General features: G+C 43.4%; 2 protein-coding genes across 14 annotated transcripts; one reads left to right on the top strand and one right to left on the bottom strand.

Annotated features, from left to right (window-relative positions):
• Positions 1-100: 100 nt before the first annotated feature.
• On the top strand, positions 101-13285 carry LOC110984380 (uncharacterized). 13 transcript variants are annotated; one of them, XM_022244524.2, is made up of 13 exons: positions 243-832; positions 2766-2842; positions 3385-3423; positions 4526-5763; positions 6057-6134; positions 6860-6931; positions 7279-7338; positions 8033-8119; positions 8790-8915; positions 9281-9447; positions 9971-10080; positions 12087-12197; positions 12726-13285. In XM_022244524.2, the coding sequence occupies exons 1-12, from the start codon at positions 738-740 to the stop codon at positions 12188-12190; spliced, it is 2253 nt and encodes a 750-aa protein (XP_022100216.1). In that variant the 5' UTR covers positions 243-737; the 3' UTR covers positions 12191-12197; positions 12726-13285. The 13 variants fall into 13 exon arrangements, with proteins under 13 accessions (XP_022100219.1, XP_022100216.1, XP_022100218.1 ...); XM_022244527.2 differs by lacking the exon at positions 9971-10080 and having other exon boundaries at positions 101-832; XM_022244526.2 differs by lacking the exon at positions 7279-7338 and having other exon boundaries at positions 248-832.
• Positions 13286-20352: 7067 nt separating this feature from the next.
• LOC110984388 (uncharacterized) lies at positions 20353-23543 on the bottom strand. Its single transcript, XM_022244551.2, has 2 exons — positions 23362-23543; positions 20353-22512 (listed from the first exon to the last, which is right to left on the bottom strand). The coding sequence occupies exons 1-2, from the start codon at positions 23416-23418 to the stop codon at positions 21451-21453; spliced, it is 1119 nt and encodes a 372-aa protein (XP_022100243.1). The 5' UTR covers positions 23419-23543; the 3' UTR covers positions 20353-21450.
• Between the last annotated feature and the right edge of the window lie 1608 nt (positions 23544-25151).

The following is a 25151-nucleotide window of genomic DNA, read 5'->3' as shown; positions in this document are numbered from 1 at the left end:
GGCCAACTGATTTGCCAAGTGAGACCATGGAGAAAGTGTTTTATTTCTCCATGGTGAGACCTACTAGTACATGCTCAGGTCACAGGAATTAGGGCTCATCGTAAGAAATGCACTCGAATGTGAGTGCTCGCTAATCTAGTTGTTAGTGCACCATTGATCAGTAGTCTGTGCTCGAATGTATATCGGCCTATGTGTGAGCTACATTTCCCCGTCTGATCGGTGCTATTGTGGTGTACAAAAGGTCGTCAGAATCGAGTGTTTACAAAGGACTGGGCGACAAAGGAACTCCATTTTTGGACCCACAGCGTGCCGAGCTACGCATAACAACCGTCGCCCCAGCCAGTTGACACCGTCGAGACTGATATTCGTTTGCTTTGCACCGTCGAGGTGAAACACGAAGTCAAAGATCTGCAGCGGGCTTCAGGTTCTCGTCGATTGCTACATTGCTGAAGCGAGTGATGACCAAGTCGACCACGTCATATTTCAGGGAGTTTTGACAACCATTGCAATCCGATTACTGGATGGTGTTGGTGTGAATTCCCACGGTGTTGGCCTATGCGCTGCACGCAGGTGCACGTTAGAAATCGCGATCGCCAACACGCGATCCTTGCCCACGTTCACATGGATTGAACCAGTTGGATGGACTAGGAATGGAAGTGCCATAGTATTTTAGTAGCACAAAAGCCAGAACTAAACACCTTGAGCCTGACGGCACTGTTATACTTGATGCCACAATCATGTGGCACTCCCCAAGTAAGTCTGCAACGTCTACCCGTGATCACAGGCATACCACAACCAGTGCGTCCGCGCAGAAAGGAAAGACAACTGCCAAGTAAGTCGAACCACGGAGGAAGAAAAATATCCCCCATGGTCGAACTGGATACATGGGCCTATGCTTTTAATACCAAAGACCAAGTGAGGATACTGTTGAGAACAATTTGACTGTCAACATGTTCGCGTTTCTGAAAAACGATTGAATCATAATATTTGTTTGGATTGGCCCCTGTTTAATGAAACCCTTGAACATGGATTATACTGTTATGCCACAGACGTAAATCACACAGGAATCTCTAGCTACAATTGGATAGTCATAATAAAGTGAAAGCCTTTTTATATTACTGCCCATTGATTCACTTTCAAAGGTCTAAAAAAATATGACAACCAGAAATTCTGAATAAACTTCTAAATTTGATACTTTTCCAACTTTGCAATGTGAACCAGTGCATATAGGGCCTACTTGCATTCCAAATTTTGAATTTTTAAAAAGTTACAAGCATAAATCTCTTAAATTTGATATAACCGTATAAAGTGAAAGCCATGTCATAACAAAATCCCGGATGGATTTTAATTTGAATTATTAGACATTAAAATCTAGAGTAATAATTTTCGCAAATGTACATAAACATGTACTGTACATGTACCTTTTTCAATATTGACTATAAATTATATCTTTGTCAAGGCCATGAAATATTTATTACGGTCTCGGTCGATTCGATTTTAATATCATTTGTTTCCTCTATCAAACATGCTATCAACTTAAGGTGTCAGTGATATGAGTTCAGAAGGTGACCCATCACGGCAGTATTTACCATAGATAAGCAAAACAGACATCTTTTTCTTTAAAAAGTTATTGAAAAAAACAACAACACTGGTTTGATAATCATTGGTTGCGCTCTCAGAGGTCAAGTGCTGGGTACTCGAAGCTATGTTACTTTGGTTACGATATATCCGTGTCAGTGGCGATGTAAAGTGACCTATTCGACCTCAACGATAGTTTTTGTATCAGTTGGAACACGTACAAAGTGTTCCCATGACAAGTAACTAACTGCATTTGTTAGCCTCGTATAGAATTTCTTGAGCTGTAAAGAGTGTTGTATTCTTTTGGGTCAAGCTAGCCGGAGTCGGCGGGAGGGGCGTAACAGTGTTATGAAGGGGGATGCATGTACAGTACATATGTGTACTAACAAGCGAGGGGGGGGCATCTGCCAACACGGTTTCACAGTCTCGTCACATTCATTTGGTTGTCAGTACCAAACCGATTCTCTATTAAAGTCGCATATACGGCATTAGCTAACAGAAACATCAGCCTAACTCGTTGAAAAATGTGGTTGAGAACGGATTCCAGGTGCGGTTCTACGGGAGGCTAGGGAGGCTTTAGCCCCCCACCAAACTTTTGTCAAGCCCCCCCCCAACAAAACTGCAAAATTGCAAACATGAAAGGCTGGAAAAATATTGGATTCGCAATTCTGCATTTAATAGTCCATAGCGAAAGTAAAAATGTGACGTCACGTGCGAAGGGTCTGGGCCCGGCCTGGCCACCACACACAAAACATGGCTCGAGATTCGCGTCTGCCAAGTGACGGTACGGATTCGTGGAATAACTTGATTGACGAATTCTGTGTGACACTGAATAGTACCGTGCACAACTTTTCAAGGATTTTCACGCGCTAACCATCATAGTCTCTCGTTGAGTTTACAAGAAAACCGTTGATTAAAAAGCCGAGCTTGAAAGAACTATCGATCGACCGTTCGTGTAAAACCGTTTAAATTGATTGGCGCATTTGTCGTTGGATAGGACTTGCTACAGTCTACGCAGACGTCAATCGTTTAAACACATGTACTCATTCAGTATACTTTGCTTAGCCAGACTACACAAAAGAGCACTGAAATGGACAACAGTAAAGGTCATTGTACGTTGTTCGCTTGCATCTCCACTGTCATATCCCGAAGTATGAGGAAATTTAATCCAGCTTTTTCCTCGTCAGGTCAAAGGTCGAGGTGTGGGAACCCCTGCGTGGTTGGGAGGATGACGTTAATGCTGGACAAGATATTGAAACCATTGGTAAGAGTGGTGCTGGATTATCCACGAGAATTCAGACGACCGATGAAAACAATTTAGGGCCGACGAAACCACAGTGCGTCATAAAGCGCACACAACTGGTTTGGAAAGCTTTGATCTCTTTCTTTAAATTCTCGACATCGGAAGAGCTTCTAACCTGCTGGTAGTGCAGGACAGCAGAACATCAATATTAAATGCGAAGCTCTAGGAAAGACCAGACCAGCGCCAAGAAATTGGCGCCGACACCTTTGAAAAGTCACCCCGGTTGCTTTCTGGATCTGTCCATAAAACACGGTAACCCGGGTTAGAGCTTCAGTTTCTCCAGTGAAAGCGCAGTGTGACTGCCAACTGAACCTTAAGATGCCTCCTCGCCGTTATGGCAAGCATGGTTTGAGCACATACGTTGCCATTAATGGAGTACTCCATGCTATATACACTCAGCTGTTTACCGTTTTCAAAGGGTTTGCTTAATCAATAAATCTGCATCATATAATATTCATTGATTTTTTTCACGTTTTAAATTGAATTTATCTTCTTTTTTTCAGATATTGACTCGTGGTCGAAGAAAAACAAGAGGAAGAAAGGTACATGTTGCATGATTTTTTTTCCCCTCGGATTAGTTATAAATGCAGTCGTCGATGTTTTCACCAGACTTGATAGTCTGCGAAAAGCGCCATTTTACTTATTAAGTTATTTCGTCTATTGTTTTTCTGAAAACGAATGACGTCTTCCTTTCCGTTCCCGAGCTGCACGACTATTCGGATATGTCGCATTCTTAATAGTTTCCATGTAGGCCTATGTAATTTCCTTTTGATTGAACATAAATCGAGCACTAAAATTGTATGTGTTGATTATTCAAACTGAAACGATATTTTCTTCAATTTGAAACCTCAAGACTCTCCACGAAAGTTTTACTCCCAGCGTGTCCGATTAAGGAATCGGCCCCCAATCAAAACCCACGATATGTACCCCACAAGAAAAATTAATTGCGGGCCCACTCTTAGTTAATACATTTATTGTTTGAATATTTAAGCGTAACTGTGCAAAGAAATATGAATCTCGCGTCACCATCCAAGGACTTGGTCCTGTCTACAATCATGTTTGCAGTGGCTCTTCAAAAGAAAAACTCCCCCACGTATTGTTTACTGAACCAACTCGACTGTGGTAATTAGTGTACACTTTACACCGCACGACGCGGTTAAAACCAACGGGCAGAAAATTAATGCGAACCGTCGACACGACAAAGACACCGAAGCCCGAGCAGAAAATGATAAATTGTCCGGCCGATTGACTCGAACTTTGCTCCCTCCGCTTGCTTGTCGTTAGGATGAAAATGATAATGGCATGCGTCGCGTTCCATCAGTGAGCTGCCGATTTTTTTATTTTTTTGTCAAATGTAGTTTTGTTGATTTCGTTGGTGTGAGGTTTTGGATGGCGATCAAAAAGGCGGCAAAGGCGTCACAAGTCCGCCCTATTATATAGCCAAAAGAGGGCGCCACGAACAGTATTTTAAACTTTGAAGAGCTAGGCCGTCGTGGTTTCTTTTCCGGGGCCTGATTACTTGACACAACGCCATTTCAATGAAATGGTTCATATTCTGCGCGAAGTGCAAAAGGAATGAAAATCAAATGAATGAATGCTTTTCCGATTTGAAAAAGGCAACCATGTGTTTTTCTGGTATTTCAGATGCCGCAAAAGTTGCCACAGAGGGCATGGAAGTTTACCTCTGTTGGGCCAGCAATCACTGCTCTGAAATCACCGATTATGAGGAATTTGTCAACGCCAGTCTCACAGCTGATCTTAAACCGGCCGAAAATGCGCCCTCTGAGGAGCTCAGCCCTGCTGTCAAACAGCCCAAGTCCAAATCAAAACCCACGGTGCCGAATAAAATTAAAAGCACCCCGAAAAACAAAGGGGTCTGGAAAGAGGGGACCCGAGGGTCGACTGAACCCAAGAGTTCTGGAGATGACAGTAGGACGTACGATGCGGAAAGCGAGGCTAGCGGGAGTTCAATGGTCGGGCGTCCAATTTCGACAGCGTACACAGCCTCTGAGAACTCGGTCTGCGGTAGCAACGAAGGCCCAGTGATTGATGGAGACGGCAACGGCAACATGGAGGCAGTGGGTGGTTCTGCTCGCCAGGTTGGTGTCACGCGGAGTGCACCGGTTTCAAGAGTGCAAGACAAGAGTGAGCAAAAAAGTAGGAAGATAGCTTCCGCTAAGTCCACCGACGACACCGCCAAGCGGTCCACGCAGATGCGCCGCGTGGCCATACGGAATTCTGCCGCCAAGTCGTCCCTGGATATGAAGCGCCTAACGCTGGACATGCCGCCCTCACCTCCCAACGCTAGGTTGTCCAACCCGAGTTCTCCCCGACGAGATGAACCGAATAACAACCCCGGCCAGGCTCGGTCAGAAGTCGACAAAGCCGCGGTCCTCAGACTTCTCGAGGAAAGACTAAAACGGAGCAACGCCTCAAACAGGCTCAACTTTGACCTACCTAACTCTGGGTCCATGAGCGTGGGAGACCTCTTGTCCAGCAGCCCGAGGATTGTTCACCGCGTTGGCCCCGCGGGCGACAACGAGCGAGACCCGAACGTCTACGCAGCGCTTACAGGTGACATCACCCTCACCGACCAAAAAGACACCATTTCCCCTTGGTCCCAGGCCGACAGTGCAATAGGATCTTCTGAAAACCCTCATAGACCAGCAGGGATGATCCCGAATGGAGCAAGAACTAAAGAAGCCTCGAAGTCCATTCTGCCGTCTGTCTCAACAGGTACGTCGGTAATATCAGCAGCTCCTCCCTTAGACAGTACATCTACGGGAGATAGCGTCATGATGAGACAGGAGTCGCCGGCAGTGAGTGGTGATGGGCTGAGTACAGTCAGCGCCGCCGCAGCAGACGATGCAAGATTACTGAAGGTTGGTATTTCACTCAGTCTTACCATTGCGGTCCTTCGTCGTAAAGATGTAATTGACGTTATAGCGACCAGTTTGGGCTGAATTAGCTGTCTCAATAAACCCACCCAGACGACGAATAACTTACGGTCGTGTCAGCTAAAAAGTCCCCTTGTTAATCTCTACTTCGTTACCAAAATGCTTCTGGAATTAAGCGTTATTTGTTGTTCAACCAGCGTAATCTCTTCTTTGCAAGAGTTTGTCTCCGATTATCATTATGTTGTTACTTTCCATTTTGCATTAAACGTGACCATCAGCATCAGCAACGAATTTTAGACCTGGTTAAGAGAACCGCAACCCTGTGGGACCACGATGCCGGCGTAATTCCATGGAAGGTTAGGGTGTTCCGGTGGCGTTTGCAAACTCAATCACCCTTCACCTTGCACCCAATTCTGTTTCTATCTGAATTTCTTGGTGATGCTTTTTTATTGAAAATACAGATCTGACCTTTATAAGCTAAACGGATCAGTCTGGTCCCAAGACGAGACGATGGAAGATATACTAAAACACTGTGGCGCGGTTCGAACGTTCTTCTTGAGGGCTTTTTGTTTGATTTCTAGGGCTGCTTCACTCTATCGCAACGCCGAACACTTTGGCACCTTTCAAAGCACTGCTTCTGTCTTTTCCACTCCAAAAAATCACGGCGCCTTCGTTTCCCATATGAACCTGACCCGATGCGTGACGAAGAGACACACGAATCGCTTTCCACTCTTCGTTGATTTTTTTTCAGTATTGTGCACAAATTAAGTGTTAATCAATTACGGCTACCATAGAACAAAGTGAGTTTTGACCGTCACTTCCGAGGGAAACATTTGCATTTTCTTTTATTGCAGCCAAAAAAGTTGGTTAAATTACTTCTTCAAATCTGATCTTCCAACCTCTTAATTAGGTAACGATTGCACCTAAGCTCTTCACACATTCTTTTAATTTGTGAAATGGTGTAATCGTCAGAAAAACAGCGAGTGCATTCCAACTAATGTGTCACAGTTTGGCCAGCATGGCCCATAAACGTGCGCTTTCTAATAGCTTCTTTTATACCAACTTGCTAACCGGATTTCAGAAACCCCTCCGCTGTGCAATAACGAGGTGTGATCGCGACGTGGCCGAGCTCCCTAGGGCTAATATACCACAGGTAGTATAAATCTCCATTCTGGGCCTTGGTGTGCTGTTACTAACCTTTTTACTAACCAATCTTAGAATTTGCATGCAAGTGACCTTTTGCTTACCGAGTTGATCGGCAATACTCTGCCTTCTGAAGGACGTGAACATTACTGGATTCATGCCAGGTTACTTTGGGGTAGGGAGCGCCCTCTGTGTCGGAACCACAGCGAAGAATCCATACACAGTCGCTTGAACATGTTGCATTCCATCTTGTGATTTCCCGATCTGTATCATCATTGCCAAAGGAGATCCTTTAGATCCAGATTTTAACCCAAAGTTGTTAACTTTACCACTAATAAATCCCATGCTTACCCCAAGACGGAAAAGCGTACCAAAGGACGCGCTGACCATGGCGAGCAACGACTAACACGGACCAAGGTAGGATCATTACAGGTGACGGATTACATGGAGGTGTGGCGTCAATTCAATCTAACTGCGTGATCAAACTTACGAGCTATAACTAACTCCGAAAACTTTTTAAATCCCGGCTTTGTTTGAATTCCTGCCAAGTTGTTCTTTGTGGCGTTGCCATACCCTAACCTTTGCTTAATTATTGTTATGTGTTTTCGATCTCGGAAGGAGTTTCATGCTAGAAAGATCTACTTTCACACGACCGCCTTTCCTCTAAAAACGCTTTGCTCCAGTGTTTCAGTGACTCGGCTATACACAATAGTAATTGCAGTGTATTCAGTATAGTGGACTTTCTTGTAGTGTACATGTAGTTATCTTCACAATTCACACCTAAACTTCTTCAGGCACAGTGTACAAAGAGATAGACCTCTACAACATCATGTTACAGCACCAATGCTCTGCTTGTTCAGTCCTGAAAATCCAACTCTTGTCGAGTGCACCGTTAAATTTTGCTGGATTGTTCTGCGAAATTAATACATTGCACAATAGGTATGCGCCGAATGTTTCAATTTGCGTGGCGAGCTCGTGCATTGACTGCCGTATGAAAACTAATCCATAAAAATTAATGTTTTCTACTGACCCCGAAATAGTCAAAACGGCCGTTCGTCGAAGAATTTTTCTCTCATAACTACTCTCTGTTTTGGACGTACTTTGTCTAAAGCCACCGTCGGTGAGATCTAGGCAGATTGAGCGTATCGCGTCCGTAGTCCTAGGCAGGAAGCTTGCTGACAACTCCAAACCCGCCCTGGTGAGTCACCGCTGCTACTCGCAGACAAACCATCAGCAAGCAGATTTTACTTTCATAAAAGAGCCATCGGTTTTCCTATATCCTCTAAAAGTGTCACCTTTTCCCTGCACGTTTTTTTTCCGAGGAGTAACCTTAGGTCTTGAATTGTAGATCCTTTTTTGTCTTACCGGCGGTGGAAGCCTACTTTTGCTTGATAAAACACCTCTGGGTCATCTTTGTTTTCCATCTAAGCCTTGGTTTTCTGTACCTCAAAAAAAATGTCTTTCTGCGTTTCATTTTTTGTTTTCGGTAATATCCCTCTTCCTTTCTTGAAACTCCTCAGCTGATGTCTTGGTCTGTTTTTTCTGTTTTAGCCGAAATTTAATGTTTTGGTTCATTTTGTATCTAATGTGATTCACATTCCCTGAGTATCGTCTGGCTTATGAGTTGGCAATGGAGAATGCAAGCAAAGTTAATTCCACAACTAATCGTTTAGGATGTTAATCCTTTCTGAGCAAATAAAAATTGAAATTTTTGAGTGTGTTGTATATTTATGGTGCAGAACTTCAAATATAAAATAATCTGTTTCGGCATTGCTTTCATAAGGTGGAAATCTAATCACTGAAAGACTTGATTAGTCTTGTATATTTGATAAATCAAGATTTTTAATGAGTTAATGATGCTTTTTTAGCACCGTGGGCCTCCCGGGTTCCGCCCAGCAGGCAAGACACCTTTGCAGCGGGCTGTCGAGAGCGCCCATAAGAAGATGCATGGTCAACACTACTACCTCTTTACACATACTTCCAGCTCCCAGCAGGTGAGGGATTCTTTTCAATCATTCTAATATGCCCATTAAAATAATATTTCTGTTTCAATAAGCCTCTTGGAGGGCTACTGGTAAAATTGAATGCACGTTTTTGTAAAGTGGCAATTTTCAGTACATTTTATGCAATACTCCTGTAGCAATTGTTTCTTTAATTTTCATAGAACAAGCTGCATCATGCAGATTTTCGTCCACTTTTGGAAAAAAAAACTGAAACGTCAAGTGGATAGAATGTGTGCGGCAAAGATTATTTTGTCATGGAGAGTTATTATAGTAACTCTATTCCTAAGTTATAGGGTTGTTTGTACCAGAAGCATCAGTAACTTGGATCCCATTGTTTCAAAATTTGCACCACGCAGTCAGCTGACTTGAAGAATCTTCCAAGGTACACATCAACAGGTCAGCCCGTGTCAGGTCATCGAGAGAGGGCGTCTTCTGGGCGAAGCAATCAATCTGAGCGCAGCATCAACAATGCCTATGTTTGGAAAGAGCATTTGGAGAGCCAGATAAAGCAACAAAGAACAACGTAAGATGGACTGAACGCAGGGGAAAAAATAATAATATGATTAATTTAGCACCGGAATTTAATGGGATTTGGCACAAAAAAAGTTTGAGAAACTTGAAATAATGACGAAACTGTTATTTCGAGTTTTACTACCTTTTGATCAGTGCGTTTGAAATAAGTTTTTTTCTGCGACAAATCACTGGTAACAATGGTTGCACTTTCCCGGGATATAATCGGTATAATGAATATTGAAGTTCAAGCATATTCTAATGATATACGATCCTGAACTTGTTCAGCCCAGGGCTTATCCAAGTTGTCCCTGATGCCGTCGAAATTAACAGCGCAACTGATCTTGATGTTGTCTCACAAAGATTTACATACACTGCTAGTGGAGATGCATGAGACAATTTGCACAATATCAAGACATCACGAAATCAAGCTTTGTGGTGACATTTATTGTGTCGATTCTTTTGACACAAATCTTGAATTAATTCAGTCAGTGTACGGTGTTAGTACGGTTCCCTTCCCTCTATCCTGCACGTAGACCTGCGCTGTCCGGTTCGAACACTGGAGGGAATAGCCACCAACAAACTAACCCTTGCACCAACCAATCATCGCCAGCCACGTCAGTACCTCTAACACTCATGCCGTCACGTGAGTTGAGTGATTAAACCGAATGTGCGATTGAACGTGTGAAGTGTTTTAATTTAGGGCATTTCTCAGACTTCGACGTAGGCTTTTGTATTGCCGAAATCGATTTTGGATTCATGCCGAAGTCCAGTTTTGAGAAGTGGCCTGCCCTCCACTGATGTGATGTGAAGATATTAGGCTTTGCTGTGTAATTTTTGTACAAATTGCTGTGTGTGGTTGCAAATCTCATCTCATCCTTGTACTTTTTCACTTATTTGTTCAAGGTTTCCCATGTGCCGAGTTCATTAAACTGTTTCCGCACATTCTCATTGCCCACCTTTTCACATCAAATTTAAAAGAAACGCGTTAGGTGTACATATATTATATTCAGTTTGCCTATTTGTTGAAATGTGTCTGATGTCTTTAGCATAATTATTCTGCTTACTTATAAACGTAGCTTTTTGGAAAAAAATGATTGAGGAAAATACCAGGAATCGGAATTAGTTACATGCCTTGCTGCCACTCTAGTTCTCATTGGTGTCTTTCCAATAAATTCTCTGCCTAACTCACGGTATCCCGTTTTCTCAATGGATTAAGTAGCATTATACCACCATTGCAATGCTTTCTTCTAGAACTGTTTATTTAGGCCGTTTTCCAATACTCAGCTTCGTCTGCGTCTCAGGCTTCGTTCTCAAAACCAATCCCCGATTGTGGGCCTGAAGCGTTTAAATTATATTGGATTACTGTAATCTTTGGCTTTCTTGCATCTTATTTGATGTTGTGTGGCACTATTAGACTGATTACTGCGCTTACAGCTTCAAAGTCAGCTAGTGAAAAACAGTTTTCAAGCCTGAGACGGAGGCGAAGTTGAGTATTGGAAAACGGCCTTGGAGTAGTTCTAGCTTCCGATTTTGGAAACAAAATGGCTGTCCATTATATCTGTAGTGGAGCGTGCGGCTATTGTATCCGGTTCGTAAGTGTGACATCACTTCAGTTTAAACCACGCCCACTGCAAACGTGTACTGCACATAGGGTTACTACATGCATTGATCGCCGTTTACATGGAACCATGTAACCGGAAGTTAACGCGCAACTTCAGCGATTGTCCAACGAGAGCCTGCAAATGGTAGCGCGTCCGCCTTTCTGACGAAGTCACTTACGAACCGGATAGCAACTGTCCGTGTGTACTAACGCAGTTTGTTTCCAATAATGGTAACACGTCACAACACTAAATGTATGTATGGCTCTGCTTTCCTCCACACTCCTGTTACCTCACGTCATCTGCCTGCGAGATCTCTCAGCCTGACTCTCCCATCATCTTTTTTCCCTCAAGCAGTGAGCCACTTGCGAGTTAAAATTAAATAAAATTTGGAACCTTGTGTTATCTGATTGCACAGAAACGTAACAATTTGAATTCCCCAGACTAAAGACGCTGCTGCTATACCTCGTACATATGCAGCAAGGTATGAGACGGAGAGAACCCCCCCCCCCGCTTTGTGTTGGTCATTGTCTCGCAGGAATCTGGGGAATTCCTTTCAGACATCTTGGGGGGATGTGTTAAGTAACAATAGTCTGGAATGTGTATAGGGATTGGACATGTTGGGGGGGTACCCCTCGGTCTCATTTCTTGCTGGGTATAACCTCGTGATTCGGGGCAAGCTTTTGCTTAACGATCACCATCTCTGGAATGGACTGGTTCCCTTGTGCCGTTTTTATCCATTGAGAACAGTGTATTGTTGCAAGGCGTCTCTTATGTAACTAAGGAAAAGCTTGCCCGAATCACGAGGTATAGCAACAGTGGCTTTAGTATGGAGAATTTCATTTGTTATGTTCACGTGAATTTAAAGAACTCAGTGTACCAGATTTTAGTCAAATTTAACTCGCAAAAGGCTTATTAGTTGTTGACAGTTGCGTAACCCGGGGATTTTTGTACACTGAACACAAAGGAAAACGTGGACACGTTGAAGTGGCCGTTTGCCATGTTGAGGCAAGGATAACCGTTCGGTTTCATCTTGTGTCCCGGTGTACAGAAACGTTCAACAGAAGAAAGCTCAGCTACACTTTCAGTTGGGAGAACGGCCAGCCAAGACTGCAGACTTCATCTCAGTGGTCGACAGGAATGGCCACGCCCTGATCAACAGGTAAAGACCGCATCTGTTTGTGTGTTCTTGTCTACGGCGAGGGATGATTGCCGTAGCGTGCTACTGGCAAAACCCTACCAAGATAGCCATAAATTCCATTTGGCTTTGGCTGGCCACAACAAATGCGACTACGGAGACCATCGGTACGGCATGCATTTGCAGCCTGTGATGCTATTGGCCGTAGCCTGCAAGGCTTTCGGACACAGTCTCAGTTCATTTTTAATACACACTTCATATGAACGACAATCTTCTTTGTCTGGTTCCCTGCCTGGTACTTTATCATCAGGCTTTAAGCCATAGATTTACTGATGTCCAAAGTAGGGCAGTGTTACATCGGGCCCCGCCTGTTCACCGCCCCGTAACACGTCCATTTTAACAGTAACTAACGCCAAAGTGACGCAGAGCTTTGTTGTGTAATTTCTATGCCTTGCATTCCATGTATTTTGTTAATGCTCATAACTGAATTATGATCTCGTTTGTGAATTCAACAACCAACGAAAGTGCTTTCCTTTTTTTTTCGCTCGACAGACCTAAAGCCATCATCAGTGTTGATAGCAAGCCTGCTCTCTGAAACCGGGAGTCAGCTATGAATTCCCTGTTTTCTGTCGTCACATACATTCACGACATCCCTTTTCGGCCGAAGTAGAAAATCCGAACGTTTAAGTGAAATGCAGATTCTGTGTGCACGACACGTTGGAGTATTTTACGGTTGGACATAATTATTTTATTGAGCTCCTCATACTTGGCTGCATGACGTTTAAGAATTATCGACTGCAACATCCTGTCGTTGCCTGGTCCCAGTTTTCGTCCAGCGATCAACACAAAGTCCATGTTGTCTTGGTGCCTGCTGTGTAGCCGTATCACATTTTATTGCGCGTCATCTTGGGTTAGTCATCAAGTTGGGTTTGTCACATTTTTCTCCTCGGCACTACATTCTCAAAAGCACATCACAAAAATCCGACCATTTTTCACCACAAACTGTAAGTCAGAATTCAGCTTCGACCTTGACGAAAATCGGTACTGTAGTTAAAAGTTTTCTATTTGGTTTGCACAATAAAGTCGGTGTATTATGCTACATTTATCAGTAATTATCGTGTTACGAGTTGTGGACTAAACTGTGTCTTCAAAACTTTCATTTACGCCCATCTTCGCCTCCGAGTTGTGGAAAGAAGAACCATTGTTTTTGTCTGTGATTTCTACAAACTTGGAGGCTGGCCGCTGGATAGCAGCAATTATGTAAATGACACACAGGTCCTTGTCATTTGATTGATGGAACTCACATCACGTGACATTGCTGCACTGTTTAAAAATTGGCCAAATAGTGTTGGGCATTTGTTATTTGCCAAACCTTGGTTAAAGTTATCACATTGTTGGTCAATATCCATCACTGTTAGCCAAACATTGACCAAATATTAGGAAGAATTTCCCCAAACTTTGCTACGTTGATATTTTTACCAACATTAGGGAAAATATCAACCTGGCCAACCATTTCGCAGTTACTCACTCGTTGATTATAATCCCCGCTGTTGCTGTCAAAAACAAGAAGTTGATTCAACCGGATAATTTTCAATTTCATTTACAGTAGATTGATAAATATCTCACGATGCATAACCACATACACAAGTGTCTTGATGTAATAAATAAATATACATGTATTTTAATGGAAACTAAGGAATCTACAATCACAATATAAATTGAAGCAGTGTACACGTAGAAAATCGACTCGTGGATGGAAATCTCTTGCTGAAGGATTAAAGTGAGTCCCGTTGCCTCACCTGTTCTCAATTTAGGACTTAAAATGCACAGCAAAATGAGCTTCATTTGGCTATACCATCTGGAGTTGGTTGGAATAATTATCGGAGCTCCCACAGAACCCGTATTTGGTCATTTATGAAGGAAGAAATCTATATACTTATCTTCACCGCGGCGATGGGGCAGGCCTTATGGTATCCGCTGATTATGGCAAAAATTGTGTCAGCGCCCAGAGTTTGGTTGTTGTCAAGGAGATTGTTTCAGTGCCACACACAAAAGGAGAGCTTATGAAATGAAATTATTGAAGACTCCTTTGGTCTATGACGAACAGATCTCTGACATTGAGTCACGTGTGTGCCTTCCAATTCAGACTGTTTTAACTTGAGAGGAAAATGAGGCAGTTTAGAGGAAGTTATGTGCTCAGTGCAATAGATGTCACCATGGAGACCTTTGTCGTTTTATTGTGTCTTCTGCTGGCACTGTCCCCAATACGCACACATACCTGTTTTACATACAAAGTGTGGACTTTCCTTTGTTCTCCTGTGGTTAAGGAAACTTGAGGAAAATGCTCCTTTTTCTCTTACTAGGATAACTTCTTCGAGCTGGATTTTTGATGGTGATTCCCTGGACTGTTCGTCTCCATTTTGCCATCGCACCCTATATTGTGTGGACTTCTTTTGTGCAGAGGTCCGCACTATGTATGGCACGCCTGCACACGGTATAATTATATGAATGCATGTGGCAGCGAGCCTAAGTGCCCAACACTGTGGGTATCTTGCTTCGGCAGCTGCTACCGGCTTTTCAGCGAGCCCCAAACCGCCGCACAAGCCGAGTCGCATTGTCAAGCACATTTGAAGCAAAATATGGGACGGAGAGAACCCCTCCCCCGCCTTTGTGTTGATCATTGTTTGATCGGAATCTCAGGAATTCTTTACAGACTTCTAAGGGGGATGTGTTAGGTAACAATAGTCCAGAGTGTGTATAGGGATTGGACAGGAGAGGGGGTACCCCTCCGTCCCATGTCTTGCCTGGTATAGTCAAGCATTCTCTACACCTCGCCGACCAGGCCACCTGGTGTCAGTCAACGGCGAGCGGGAAAATGCTGCACTCGTGGACTACCTCAGGGCCGCCCCTATCCCTGGGGTACCAGCTCCGTACGGCGTGCGGATGGGCTACAAGGGAAGATGAAGCAAGCATCCAGGGCCGCGAGCTGGACTGACGGCGGCGCTGTGGCTTCGAGGACTAGTCCGCCGGTCAACCATCGTTCTACCTCAGGTCATAGGTGGAGAACTGCGCTCGGTTCTGGAAAGATAAGGGGTTCACATGGAATGAATGTTCCTGTCAAACACCGTCACCCTTCATCTGTGAACTGAAGGGATTTTGAAGGCTTCACATGTACTGTTGACGGTCCTTCTCTGTTAACACACTATAAGAGCTGCAGGTGTGTAGTTCCTGGACGAGTCGTTTCATCACTCGCCACATGCAGCAAGGTATGAGACGGAGAGAACCCCCCTTGCTTTGTGTTGGTCATTGTCTCGCAGGAATCTGGGGAATTCCTTTCAGACATCTTGGGGGGGATGTGTTAAGTAACAATAGTCTGGAATGTGTATAGGGATTGGACATGTTGGGGTACCCCTCGGTCTCATTTCTTGCTGGGTGTATCACTCGCAATCTACTGTCGGGTCTCCTTGCACCTTATTATAGATTTTGTTAGCGTCACCTGGAAAATCGAGAGCACTCAGAATGGCAATACGCGTAGATGCATGCGATACATTGGCTTTTGTTCAGTGGAGGCAAATCCTACACCGAAGGTAGCCCACGGTACGTCTACATTTCTTCACTAGCAATGGGAATTGTCGTTTGTGGGAAATGTGTCATAGTGCCGGATTAGGTATGCTCTTCCATAATGACAATAATCTTAGACGATAAGAACATGAACAGGTCTGTAACCAGTAAACTGCGACATGCGTTCAAATCACTGACGACAATGCAAATGCTATTACGGCATATCCGATCATCTTAAATTTATGCTGGACCAACGGCTTAGTTTTTTGACAGCAAAAATGTAACTGGTCGTAAAAATATGACGCTTAGCAAAAACAAGCTGAAGAAACCATGCATCATCATGCGGACAGCCGGGCTCAGACTCGTTTGCATTTCAGATAGAAATCGTGAAAGTTAATAGAACGGTCTATCCGGTTTCGAATCTAGAACTTTTTTTAATGAGAAAAAATTATCGGGAGGCACTTTAAGTTAAGTATTGTAGTTTAGGGTAGACTCTAATAAAAAAAATTATAAGGCAATCCGCAGTCTTTGCGATTGTTTAATGTAGTGCAAGCACACGCACGAACATCATTAGGCCGTTTTTACCGACCAGACATGAAGTGCGTGGATATCCTTTCACGCATTGTCGTCTTTCACGATCGAGTGCGCCCTCTTGAAAAGGACAAGCTCTACTGGAATGTGTACTTGTGGAGGTTGTAAAGTCTGCTTAGCGCCATCATGCGACAATTCACTACAGGATACACGGTTTATTTTCCGGGTTTTTATCCTTTAAGCGATTCCCTATGATTGGTTGTTTCGGGCAACGGCCGAAAAAGCTCTTGTTGTCGATAAAAATCCAAATATTCCTTCCGATAAAAAATGTTAGTATGTATACTAACATTTAGTAGTACATTGTTAGTATGCTGGGATAAGCTCAATTAATACATTTTTAAAGCTAAAACCTTGCTAAGAAAATAAACGAGACGTGGGTAACAATACAGAATCCGCCGCGACAAATTTCTTGTTCGTAAGACAAATTGAAAAACAAAGATTTCGTATTTATGTACTCGTTCTTACTGTTTGTGTTGACATTTATTGAATTTGTTAGATGTTAATAATTTACAATTTTTGTTAAATCGGGAAAATGAATTTGTATGGGACATTTCGTCACAAAGTTTACGTGGTCACAACTTGAGTTTTAGTTATCCAGTTAATTATTTTTACCTGTAGGTACCAGATCCATGTTGACAAGTGCAGATTAATTATACCATGAAATGAGGGCGCACTCTTTACAGGCTGTAATCGTTAGCGTGTCAAGTTTGCAGCCACTGTGAAAACGCAGTCACAATTTATCCAATATTAATGGAAACCTTGATTGTACAATCCTAGGGTGGGAAATCACAGTGACATTCCCTATAGCCAGTTAACGTCAGATTCTCTTACCCGATAAAGCTGTTGGGAACGGCTTTTTTGATTAAATTAATTCTTCAGCCTTTCAACTGCGCTCCAAGCACGACGCGTTATTACGTCAACCGTGGAATTGAAAGAATTCTGAAACGAGCGTACACGTTCTCCGTGGGATAAATAAGGACCACCTGTGTGCATGTTTACACGGCATCTGGCGTCAAGTGGTTAACACATCGCCAGCATGCAGGGAAACTCCATAAAGGGCCCTTTCAGAGAGCCTTAGTGTCAAGTGAGCGGAGACTGTAGTAGGCGATTGAAAAATGTTTATGCTCATCAGTTTGTACTGTCCCGCATAGCCACGGTACACTTAAGGGTCTTCACAGTACAGTTTTGTTGCTGAGCCATAGTCATACTCAGTGCATGCATTCCAATGAAACTATCGTGGACCCATCACCCCGAGTCATTTGTTTCATTTTGTCACTGTGATTGATCAGAGGTACTAATCAACGAAGACAAGATTTCATCCAGAACTTTTTCGGGAGTGGGAATTTTTTTTTCCTGCTTAACCTTTTGATTGTTTTTCTGAGATGATGCTATATTTGGGAGCGTTGGGCACGTTATTGTTAGGAAGGGAAATACAATGAACTCCAAATATTTTCTTTCATTGAAAAAGAGACTTTTGGAGGGGGGGTAGACATGGGCCTCAACCCCCCCCCCCGATCAGCAAATGAAGGATGATCCCGGCGACCTGGTTTAATGCGCAGGGCAGACATACGGTTAGGGGATAATTGCACAATAACATGGAACTGAGTGAAGCATCTTTCCTGTAAAATTCCTAAAACGTGATCAGTCAAAGAGCGTGGAATTGCGCAACGGACGCGATGCGTGGATGTTATAACACAAATCATCCAACCGTTTCATTCTGTAGAGTTGATTTTTATGGAGATTTAAGCCTCAAATTAAACTCTCGGTAGGCTACTATGATGCAAGCCTTTTACTGGGCTGACAAAGGGGTGTCCGGGCCATGCGGTCCAGGGGGGGGGGTCTGATGTTTCTGAAATGGTGGCTGCGATTAAAAATTTAAAAGTGTTATGTCGCAGTCTCGGTTAAGGTTTGGATTGTCTGAGTCGGTGTGTCTATAAAACGCACTGGTTAAGACCATCTTGACCCTTTGCGGTAAGGTCCGCTCTAACTTCTCAATGGTCCTCATGCACGGCGACAATTTTCCTCAAGCTTCATTAAAAATTACCTTTGAAATCTGTGCCCGATAAAATACTTTAATAAATCAGCTCGGTCTGGTAATGTACTTCCACGTGCAGAAAGTCTCCGGATATTGAGCTTTGAATGCGAGAAGTTACGAAAAGGGTTTTAAGTCGTGTTTTGTTAGCAGCTCAGCGGAGGGCTGAGATTAGCCGGGCAATCAGAAAGTTATTCAGCTCTTGACAAAAGACGAGTCATGCACTTTTCTCCCTGAAGGGCTTGAGGAGGATTAAGGGTTGGCGCACCTACTTCTTGTTGCATCCTTGGTAACAGAGGCCCTCAACAGTCCCCAGCTTCAGTGACAGAGGATCTAAGGTGCTCCACAAGCATTATCATTATTGTTATCTTTGATATACCAGGGAGACCCATTCACATATAATTGTAGTCTTCCATGGGGCCATGGGAAGTTAATTAAGTTAAAACAAACAAAAATAGGATTATTAACACCACAGATACAATGTACTCAATTATTCAGTGGTGAAATTAGTTAAAATGAATAAAAGAGATAGAATTACAAGTACCATAGAGTACAATATACACAAGTAAACAAGGATAAGGACAAATCAAACCTCGTAAGGATTACAACATTAAGGAACAAACTACACGTAAAAATTACTATAGATCTAGTTTCTTTCACCATGAAAACCTTTAAGTCTTATATGATTATAAATGCATTGGGAATAGAAATCAGCATTTGCCGTTCATATCGTTCTATCAGAGACAGCGCGGGATACTGCTACATGTGTTGGAATTTGACGAATAAAACACAAATTCTTAGGAGACAATCAAATTTGTTTGCCTCAAAAAAAAGTGTCCGAAAAAATAGGGAACAGAAGCGTAGCCCAGTGTGGGGAACGTGTTGCGTTAATGAGTTTGAACTAGCCACAATAAAAAACGAGTAAAATTGCTGTGAACTGTTTTAGCGTGCTGGTTGACTGGTTTCTTTTTCATGAAACCAGATCCAGTTTTGAGTTGCGAAACGCTTTAGTTCATCTTTGTAAAAACTACTTACATAATTAACCTATTTTATCAAACATGGCGCTACTTTGCGGGCAATGGGATTTGGCAGAACTCAGATTTGATGGTATCTTCGGTTAGCGCCCGCGATATGTAGCGTACAGATGAAACTAAGAGTTATTTACTCGTAACCTAGCAACGGCTGCAATAAACAATGTGAGCAGACAGATATGATGAAACTAGGCCATGAGTCGTGGGCGTACAGCATCCTATGGACAGGATCGGGAACCCACGTTCGGTAGAATAACACACATTGCCCATTGCAGCCCGAATTGGGAAAGTTATTGATGATGTGTGAGGAAAATGTGGGAGCTTCATGTGGAAAATTACCATGTCTGAATTTTCCGAGGTGGATTTTGACTAATGCATTATTGCTGAACTTTTTAATATCGAGGTGTAACGGTTGATCAATGATGAAAGTAGAGTCGAGGGTAGATCCAGAATCCAAATTTTAGGGGAGTAAAAGTAGGTCGAAATCTGGCGGCTTTTTATTCATTTTGCGGGGGGAGGGAAATGAAATGGCCACGCACATAGATCCTCTAATTATATTGAAGAAATAATTGCCTCCGGTTTGAGGAGAGACCAAGGCTTCTTTTGTTCCCCTCCCTCCCATCTGCAAATGCTTCGAACGACAGCATTTCAGCTCCTTTAATGATTCTTCATGTATATTTTTCCATGCCCCAGCGAGCATTCGTCCTTACAACAGTTGACTAAATTTGACGTCCTGGCGCACTGAATGACACACTAAAATAGATATACACGTTTTTCTTTTTTGAATTTGAATTATATAGCGAACACGATCACTTCATCACGGTACATAATCTTTCTCTACTCCCCGTTAAAATGTGTATAATAATCTCGAGATTTTTCCTTTCCTACCCAAAACCTCAAACTGAAACTTCCATCAATAATTTTAATAAAAAAACAGAAGTCTTTCAGATTATCGACACACAGGTTCTTCAGTTTCTCGGGCGACCAGCCAGTGGTCTTTTATTCAATGCGTTCCTCTCCAATTGGTAGCAATTAATAAACATCGCCAATTCAACGATAATATAATACTATAAATCTCAGGTACAAAGGTCAGGAATAATTATGAGTTGATAACATACAAAATTACTCACAAATTACACAGGATAATAATGCTAGCAGACCAGCTGAAACGATGTAGATAAGGTGCTAAATTGGGCATGCATTTTTTTTTACTGTGCCAGAATTTCCGGTTGAATCCAAGTTGGAGTTATCTCTAAAATAAACTACAAGTAGTACTCGTATTTAAATTGCACTATATAATCAGCGTAACGTGCGTATGCAATAGCTGCAAAGCAAAAACATGGCATGTTTGTGTCAGAAATAAAGATATCCCACTAGTACTGTGTCCACTGTTGTGATTTGTCTGATCTGCGCACTGCGATAATGTACCGATGAAACAAACTGCAGACTTTCGTTGTGAACTGGATTTACCTCGTGAACATCAGTTTTATATACAATTCAAACTTTTTCGCCACTTCCTTGTAGTTATGAAAAACATTTTTAAAATAGCGAAAAAAGTGACAAACTTCTGCCAAAACAGTGATCGAAATTATTTTTCATGCAGATGTTTACATTCTCCTAACTTATAAAACACTTCGCATGCAGGTCTCCGTATAGACTTTTTGTCTTTTGGGGGGGCAAATCGACACGGTGTCGAAATTGGGAGAAATTAATCCATTCCTTCTCCAGTATGCCACGGAGACCTGCCTCTCTCACGCCCTCCAGCCAACCTGCCGAACACTGGGCCCAGGCACGATTTGGCTTCGTCGGTAGCTCATCGGTATTGGCCATTTCTTCGGTTTGAAAACCAAATTGAACCAAGTCCGAGAACTTCACCCGAAAGTGTACAGCAAATACAAATAGGCACTCAAATAGTTTTAAGAAAACAAGTAAAGTATCATGTGGAGATATTTCCATAAATGAAGATACGGTAGTGTTTCTTTAAAAGTACCCTTGAAATTTGCATGTACATTAACATTAAACAAAGTGTCAAGTATTCATGATGAGTTTGTGACGTACAAGTTCACATGTGGCGCTTCATATGCAATGACAGGTGATCTGAACGTGAGAACGCTCTATCGCAGAGGTGGCACTGAAATGGGCGATCGCCGGTGTGCTTGCGGTAGTGGCGGGTCAGCTCATCGGAGCGGGCGAACTTCCACCCGCAACCCTTCCAGTTGCAGTGGTAAGGCTTCTCGCCCGTGTGGGTGCGCATGTGGGCCTTCAGGTGCGAACTCTTGGTGTAGGTCTTGCCACAGCCGGGGTTGGTGCAGGTGTGAGTGGTGGTGCGCTTGCGGCCCCAGGCACGACGGCCCTTCTTCCGGACGATCTGGGGAGCTCCCGGGGTCGGAGGGGGAGGCATGTTGGTGTCGGCTGGGGTGTTGCGGAGCAGATCCAGGAGCGGAGAGGACGGGGGAGTGTTTGGGGGCGTCAGCAGCGACTGCTGCTGTTGTTGCTGCTGCTGTTGGAAGGACATCATCAGCATGTGTTGCCTGGCTTGCATCTGGTGGTGGGCGGCGTAGGACGGAAGCTCCGGCACAGTCTGTGGAGAGCAAGGAGGAGACAGCTGCTGCTGTTGCTGCTGGGGATGTGGGGTTGCTAGGTGGTGCAATGTGGTCTGCTGGGGCTGATGGTGCTGCATCTGCACCAGGAAAGGCTTCACATCTGGCCCGGCGAAGCGCTCCAAGGAGATATCGGGCAAGTTCAGGAAATTGTCCATCTCGGGCAGGGCTATGGGAGATGGTGCCTCCATGCTGCCGCAGCAGCTGCTCCCAGCGGGGCTCATCGGCTCCTCCTTGATCTTGATGCCAATGGGCATCTCCTCGTCCTGGCCGTAGACCGTGTTGTTCAGGATGAAGTCCAGGTCCAAGAGGTCGGTATACTCCTCGCTAAGGGCTGGAGGAGGCGAGACGCAGGCACTGCCGCCATCACTGCTGCAGAGGCTGGATACAGTGCCAGTCGGCGAGCTGGTCTCGGGACGAGGAGGGCCGTTGGGCATCAGCAAGGGGAAACCAGGCTGCTCTAGGCCCTCCGGGTAGTCAGAGAAGTTCTCCAAGAGGATATCATCCATCTCGGACCACAGCATCTGTAAAATGCAAAGAGAAGAAAACGGGGTACAGAGACAATAAGAAAATGCTGCCTTCAAGTCACCAGTGATTTAATTAAGGCTTTTGTGGTCTTGCAGTAACAATGGGCTGGCATGGAGGACTTTGCAACCACTGTACAATGGAGCATTGTCAGCCGGTTGGAGCAAACAAGATTGGGAATTCCACAAGTGGATAGGAATGAATGAAGGATTTACATAAGCCTGCAATAAGCGAAGGAAGGTTCGTAGGAATTTGTTTGTTTGACGTCTTAGAAACGTCATGCCCCTTCAATCAGTGCATAATCAACCACAGAGGCCGTTGCTTTTTAGTTAGAGTGGATTGTGGCTCCACAACACACTGCAAATACCCAGGCGTACTAATGGAGATTCAGACGAGATTATTCTTGTATCGCCCATTGCAATCACATTTGACCAGTCAAGCTGTATGCAAACCATGCGCTTTCATGACTTTCTTAAGTAAAAGCAACCCAGTTAATTAAATAGTAATAAAGGAAGTCCTCCATCATGTTTACCCCCAAATAACAAGTCTTAATAAAGAAGAAAATAAAAACAAGCAGATTTAATAATTTCACCTGAAGGTAAATTATTTTAGGCTACGACGCACAGCAGGTCTAACATTACATTTAGCCACCATGGAGGTGGTTTAGCGTGTTTCACATTCAGCAACTTGAGAACACGTGGGGAAGATAACGTAAACATCAGTAGAAACAGGAATATATAATATCATGCGAGGCCACGAGTCATGAGGAGAACAATTTTAAAACCGTGCTGTGGATGAAATTAGACAAGAGAGGTGGAAATAAAACAATGAAAAAGAGGAACACTTACATCATTGGTCATGCCGTGGATGCTGTGTTGTGACAGGTCTCCAAGCGTAAGCGCCATTGTTTTTATCCAGGTATTGTTCCTTATTTCTCTCACAAGAAGGTTAACAGATAAAGTCGGCCCGAACTACCTAGGACAAGCTCTCAAGTGTGATCTGATGTTTCTCCCGCCGGCCTTTGGAATATAATCACATACTATCCACCGGCTGTTTCATTCATGCCAGCCCGCAACAGCCAATCGCAAGGCTGGAAGCCCAGCTATTTGCATTTCTAAAATTAGCCCCTATATAAGCTGGGCTCGCTCTCAGGCAAGACGGCTCATTGCAGCCTAGCGCTCGTAGTGAGCGGAGCTCCGTGCCTATGGCATTTTGTACACAGCGCTGTAGTCATGAATAAAACATGTCTCAACAATAGGTTCAAGGGCCTGCTATTCATTCTCTGATGTGACGTCGCAACCCGCTGTGACGTAAAGTCACTGCAACGAATCCCGGACATGCTAATAGCCCCTGTAGGGGATTGCGCATATCTGCCAAGTCATCCCATTCGCTGTCGCGCTCCATTTGACCCCAACACAGCTCTTGGCCCGTGTGAAATTTTCCGTTTGTGTGTACATCAGCCGCTCCGGTTTGTTTTGGTGAGGAGAGCCGCGGCTATTTTTAGCAGGGTATATAAGAGCTCCGGTCGGAGTGAGTCAGGCGGCAGTTGACAGTTCTGCGTGCAGACAACGCACGTCGTCGAAAGTGGGCCCTTGGTGCGACCGGTTTTCTCTCGGCTATACTTGCGCTCGCACATCGACTTGGCACTTGACATGTGTAATTCTCCCCGGAAAAACTGTCTCACAAAAACTAATCCCAGTAACTCTTTGAACCAAATTGCATCCGGATTCCTAGCAAGATAATTCGGGTTTTCTTTCTAATACGCGCAAATTGTCGACTGCGGATACATGTTCAACATTGAATGTTGTTAATTTTGTGATATCAGCTCCAACCGCGCGGCCTGTCTCATACCTTGCTTGAAAACTCACTTTATCAAGCAAAACACGTCGCATAGTGACACTTAGAAACTTGAAAATGTTTAATATGATTTGAGATCTGTAAAAGTTTATGCTCTAAAGTTTGAGTTTAGTACAGTTACAAATCACACGACCTAATCCAAACCAAAATGACATAAGATGAAGTAGTGATCCAATGTTGGTCAGACTCTCATAGTGCAAGGCCTACACTATGAGCCAAACTTGCACCTTGTTGACAAATTGAAGTCATGTCGAAAAAAATGCATTCGAAAATACTCCCACATCTCTTTGACAGATTACCCTTGCATGGTTTGCGTTCCGTTGAATGTATTAGGTTACCTTTTTTTTTTCCAAAACTATTTTTGAAAAAAAGTAGTATGAATCTACTAGGAAACTTTTGAAGAGGTTTCAAAGTAATCCGGAACCTATGGACATGTCTGTTTGGATTGTGCCAACAAATTCTCAAGTGAATGGAACTTGGAGCATAGTTCTTTTGAGAGAAGACCAAAAAAAATAACATGATATTTTTGTAACACAGAACCTTTTCATTTTTGGTACTTCTCGAGGTTTTCTTCATTTTGAATAAAAAGGAAAATAAAAAGAAACTTGAAATCATCAAATGTGCCAAAATGTACCTGATGGTGATGTAATTACTATTTTTTTCAAAGAAAGAGTTATTCTTGTTTTTCTTTTCTGAATTCCTCTCAAGGTATTAAACCTTTTCAGGAAAATAATTGTAGAAAAAATCCCTTTAACATTGGGCCAACAGTAACATGCAAAAC

Source organism: Acanthaster planci, linkage group LG12 (genome assembly GCF_054643075.1).
Source record: "Acanthaster planci isolate LZ-2023a linkage group LG12, COTS_SCS, whole genome shotgun sequence".
Lineage (NCBI taxonomy): Eukaryota > Metazoa > Echinodermata > Asteroidea > Valvatida > Acanthasteridae > Acanthaster > Acanthaster planci.
This window is presented reverse-complemented; position numbering and strand designations above follow the sequence as displayed.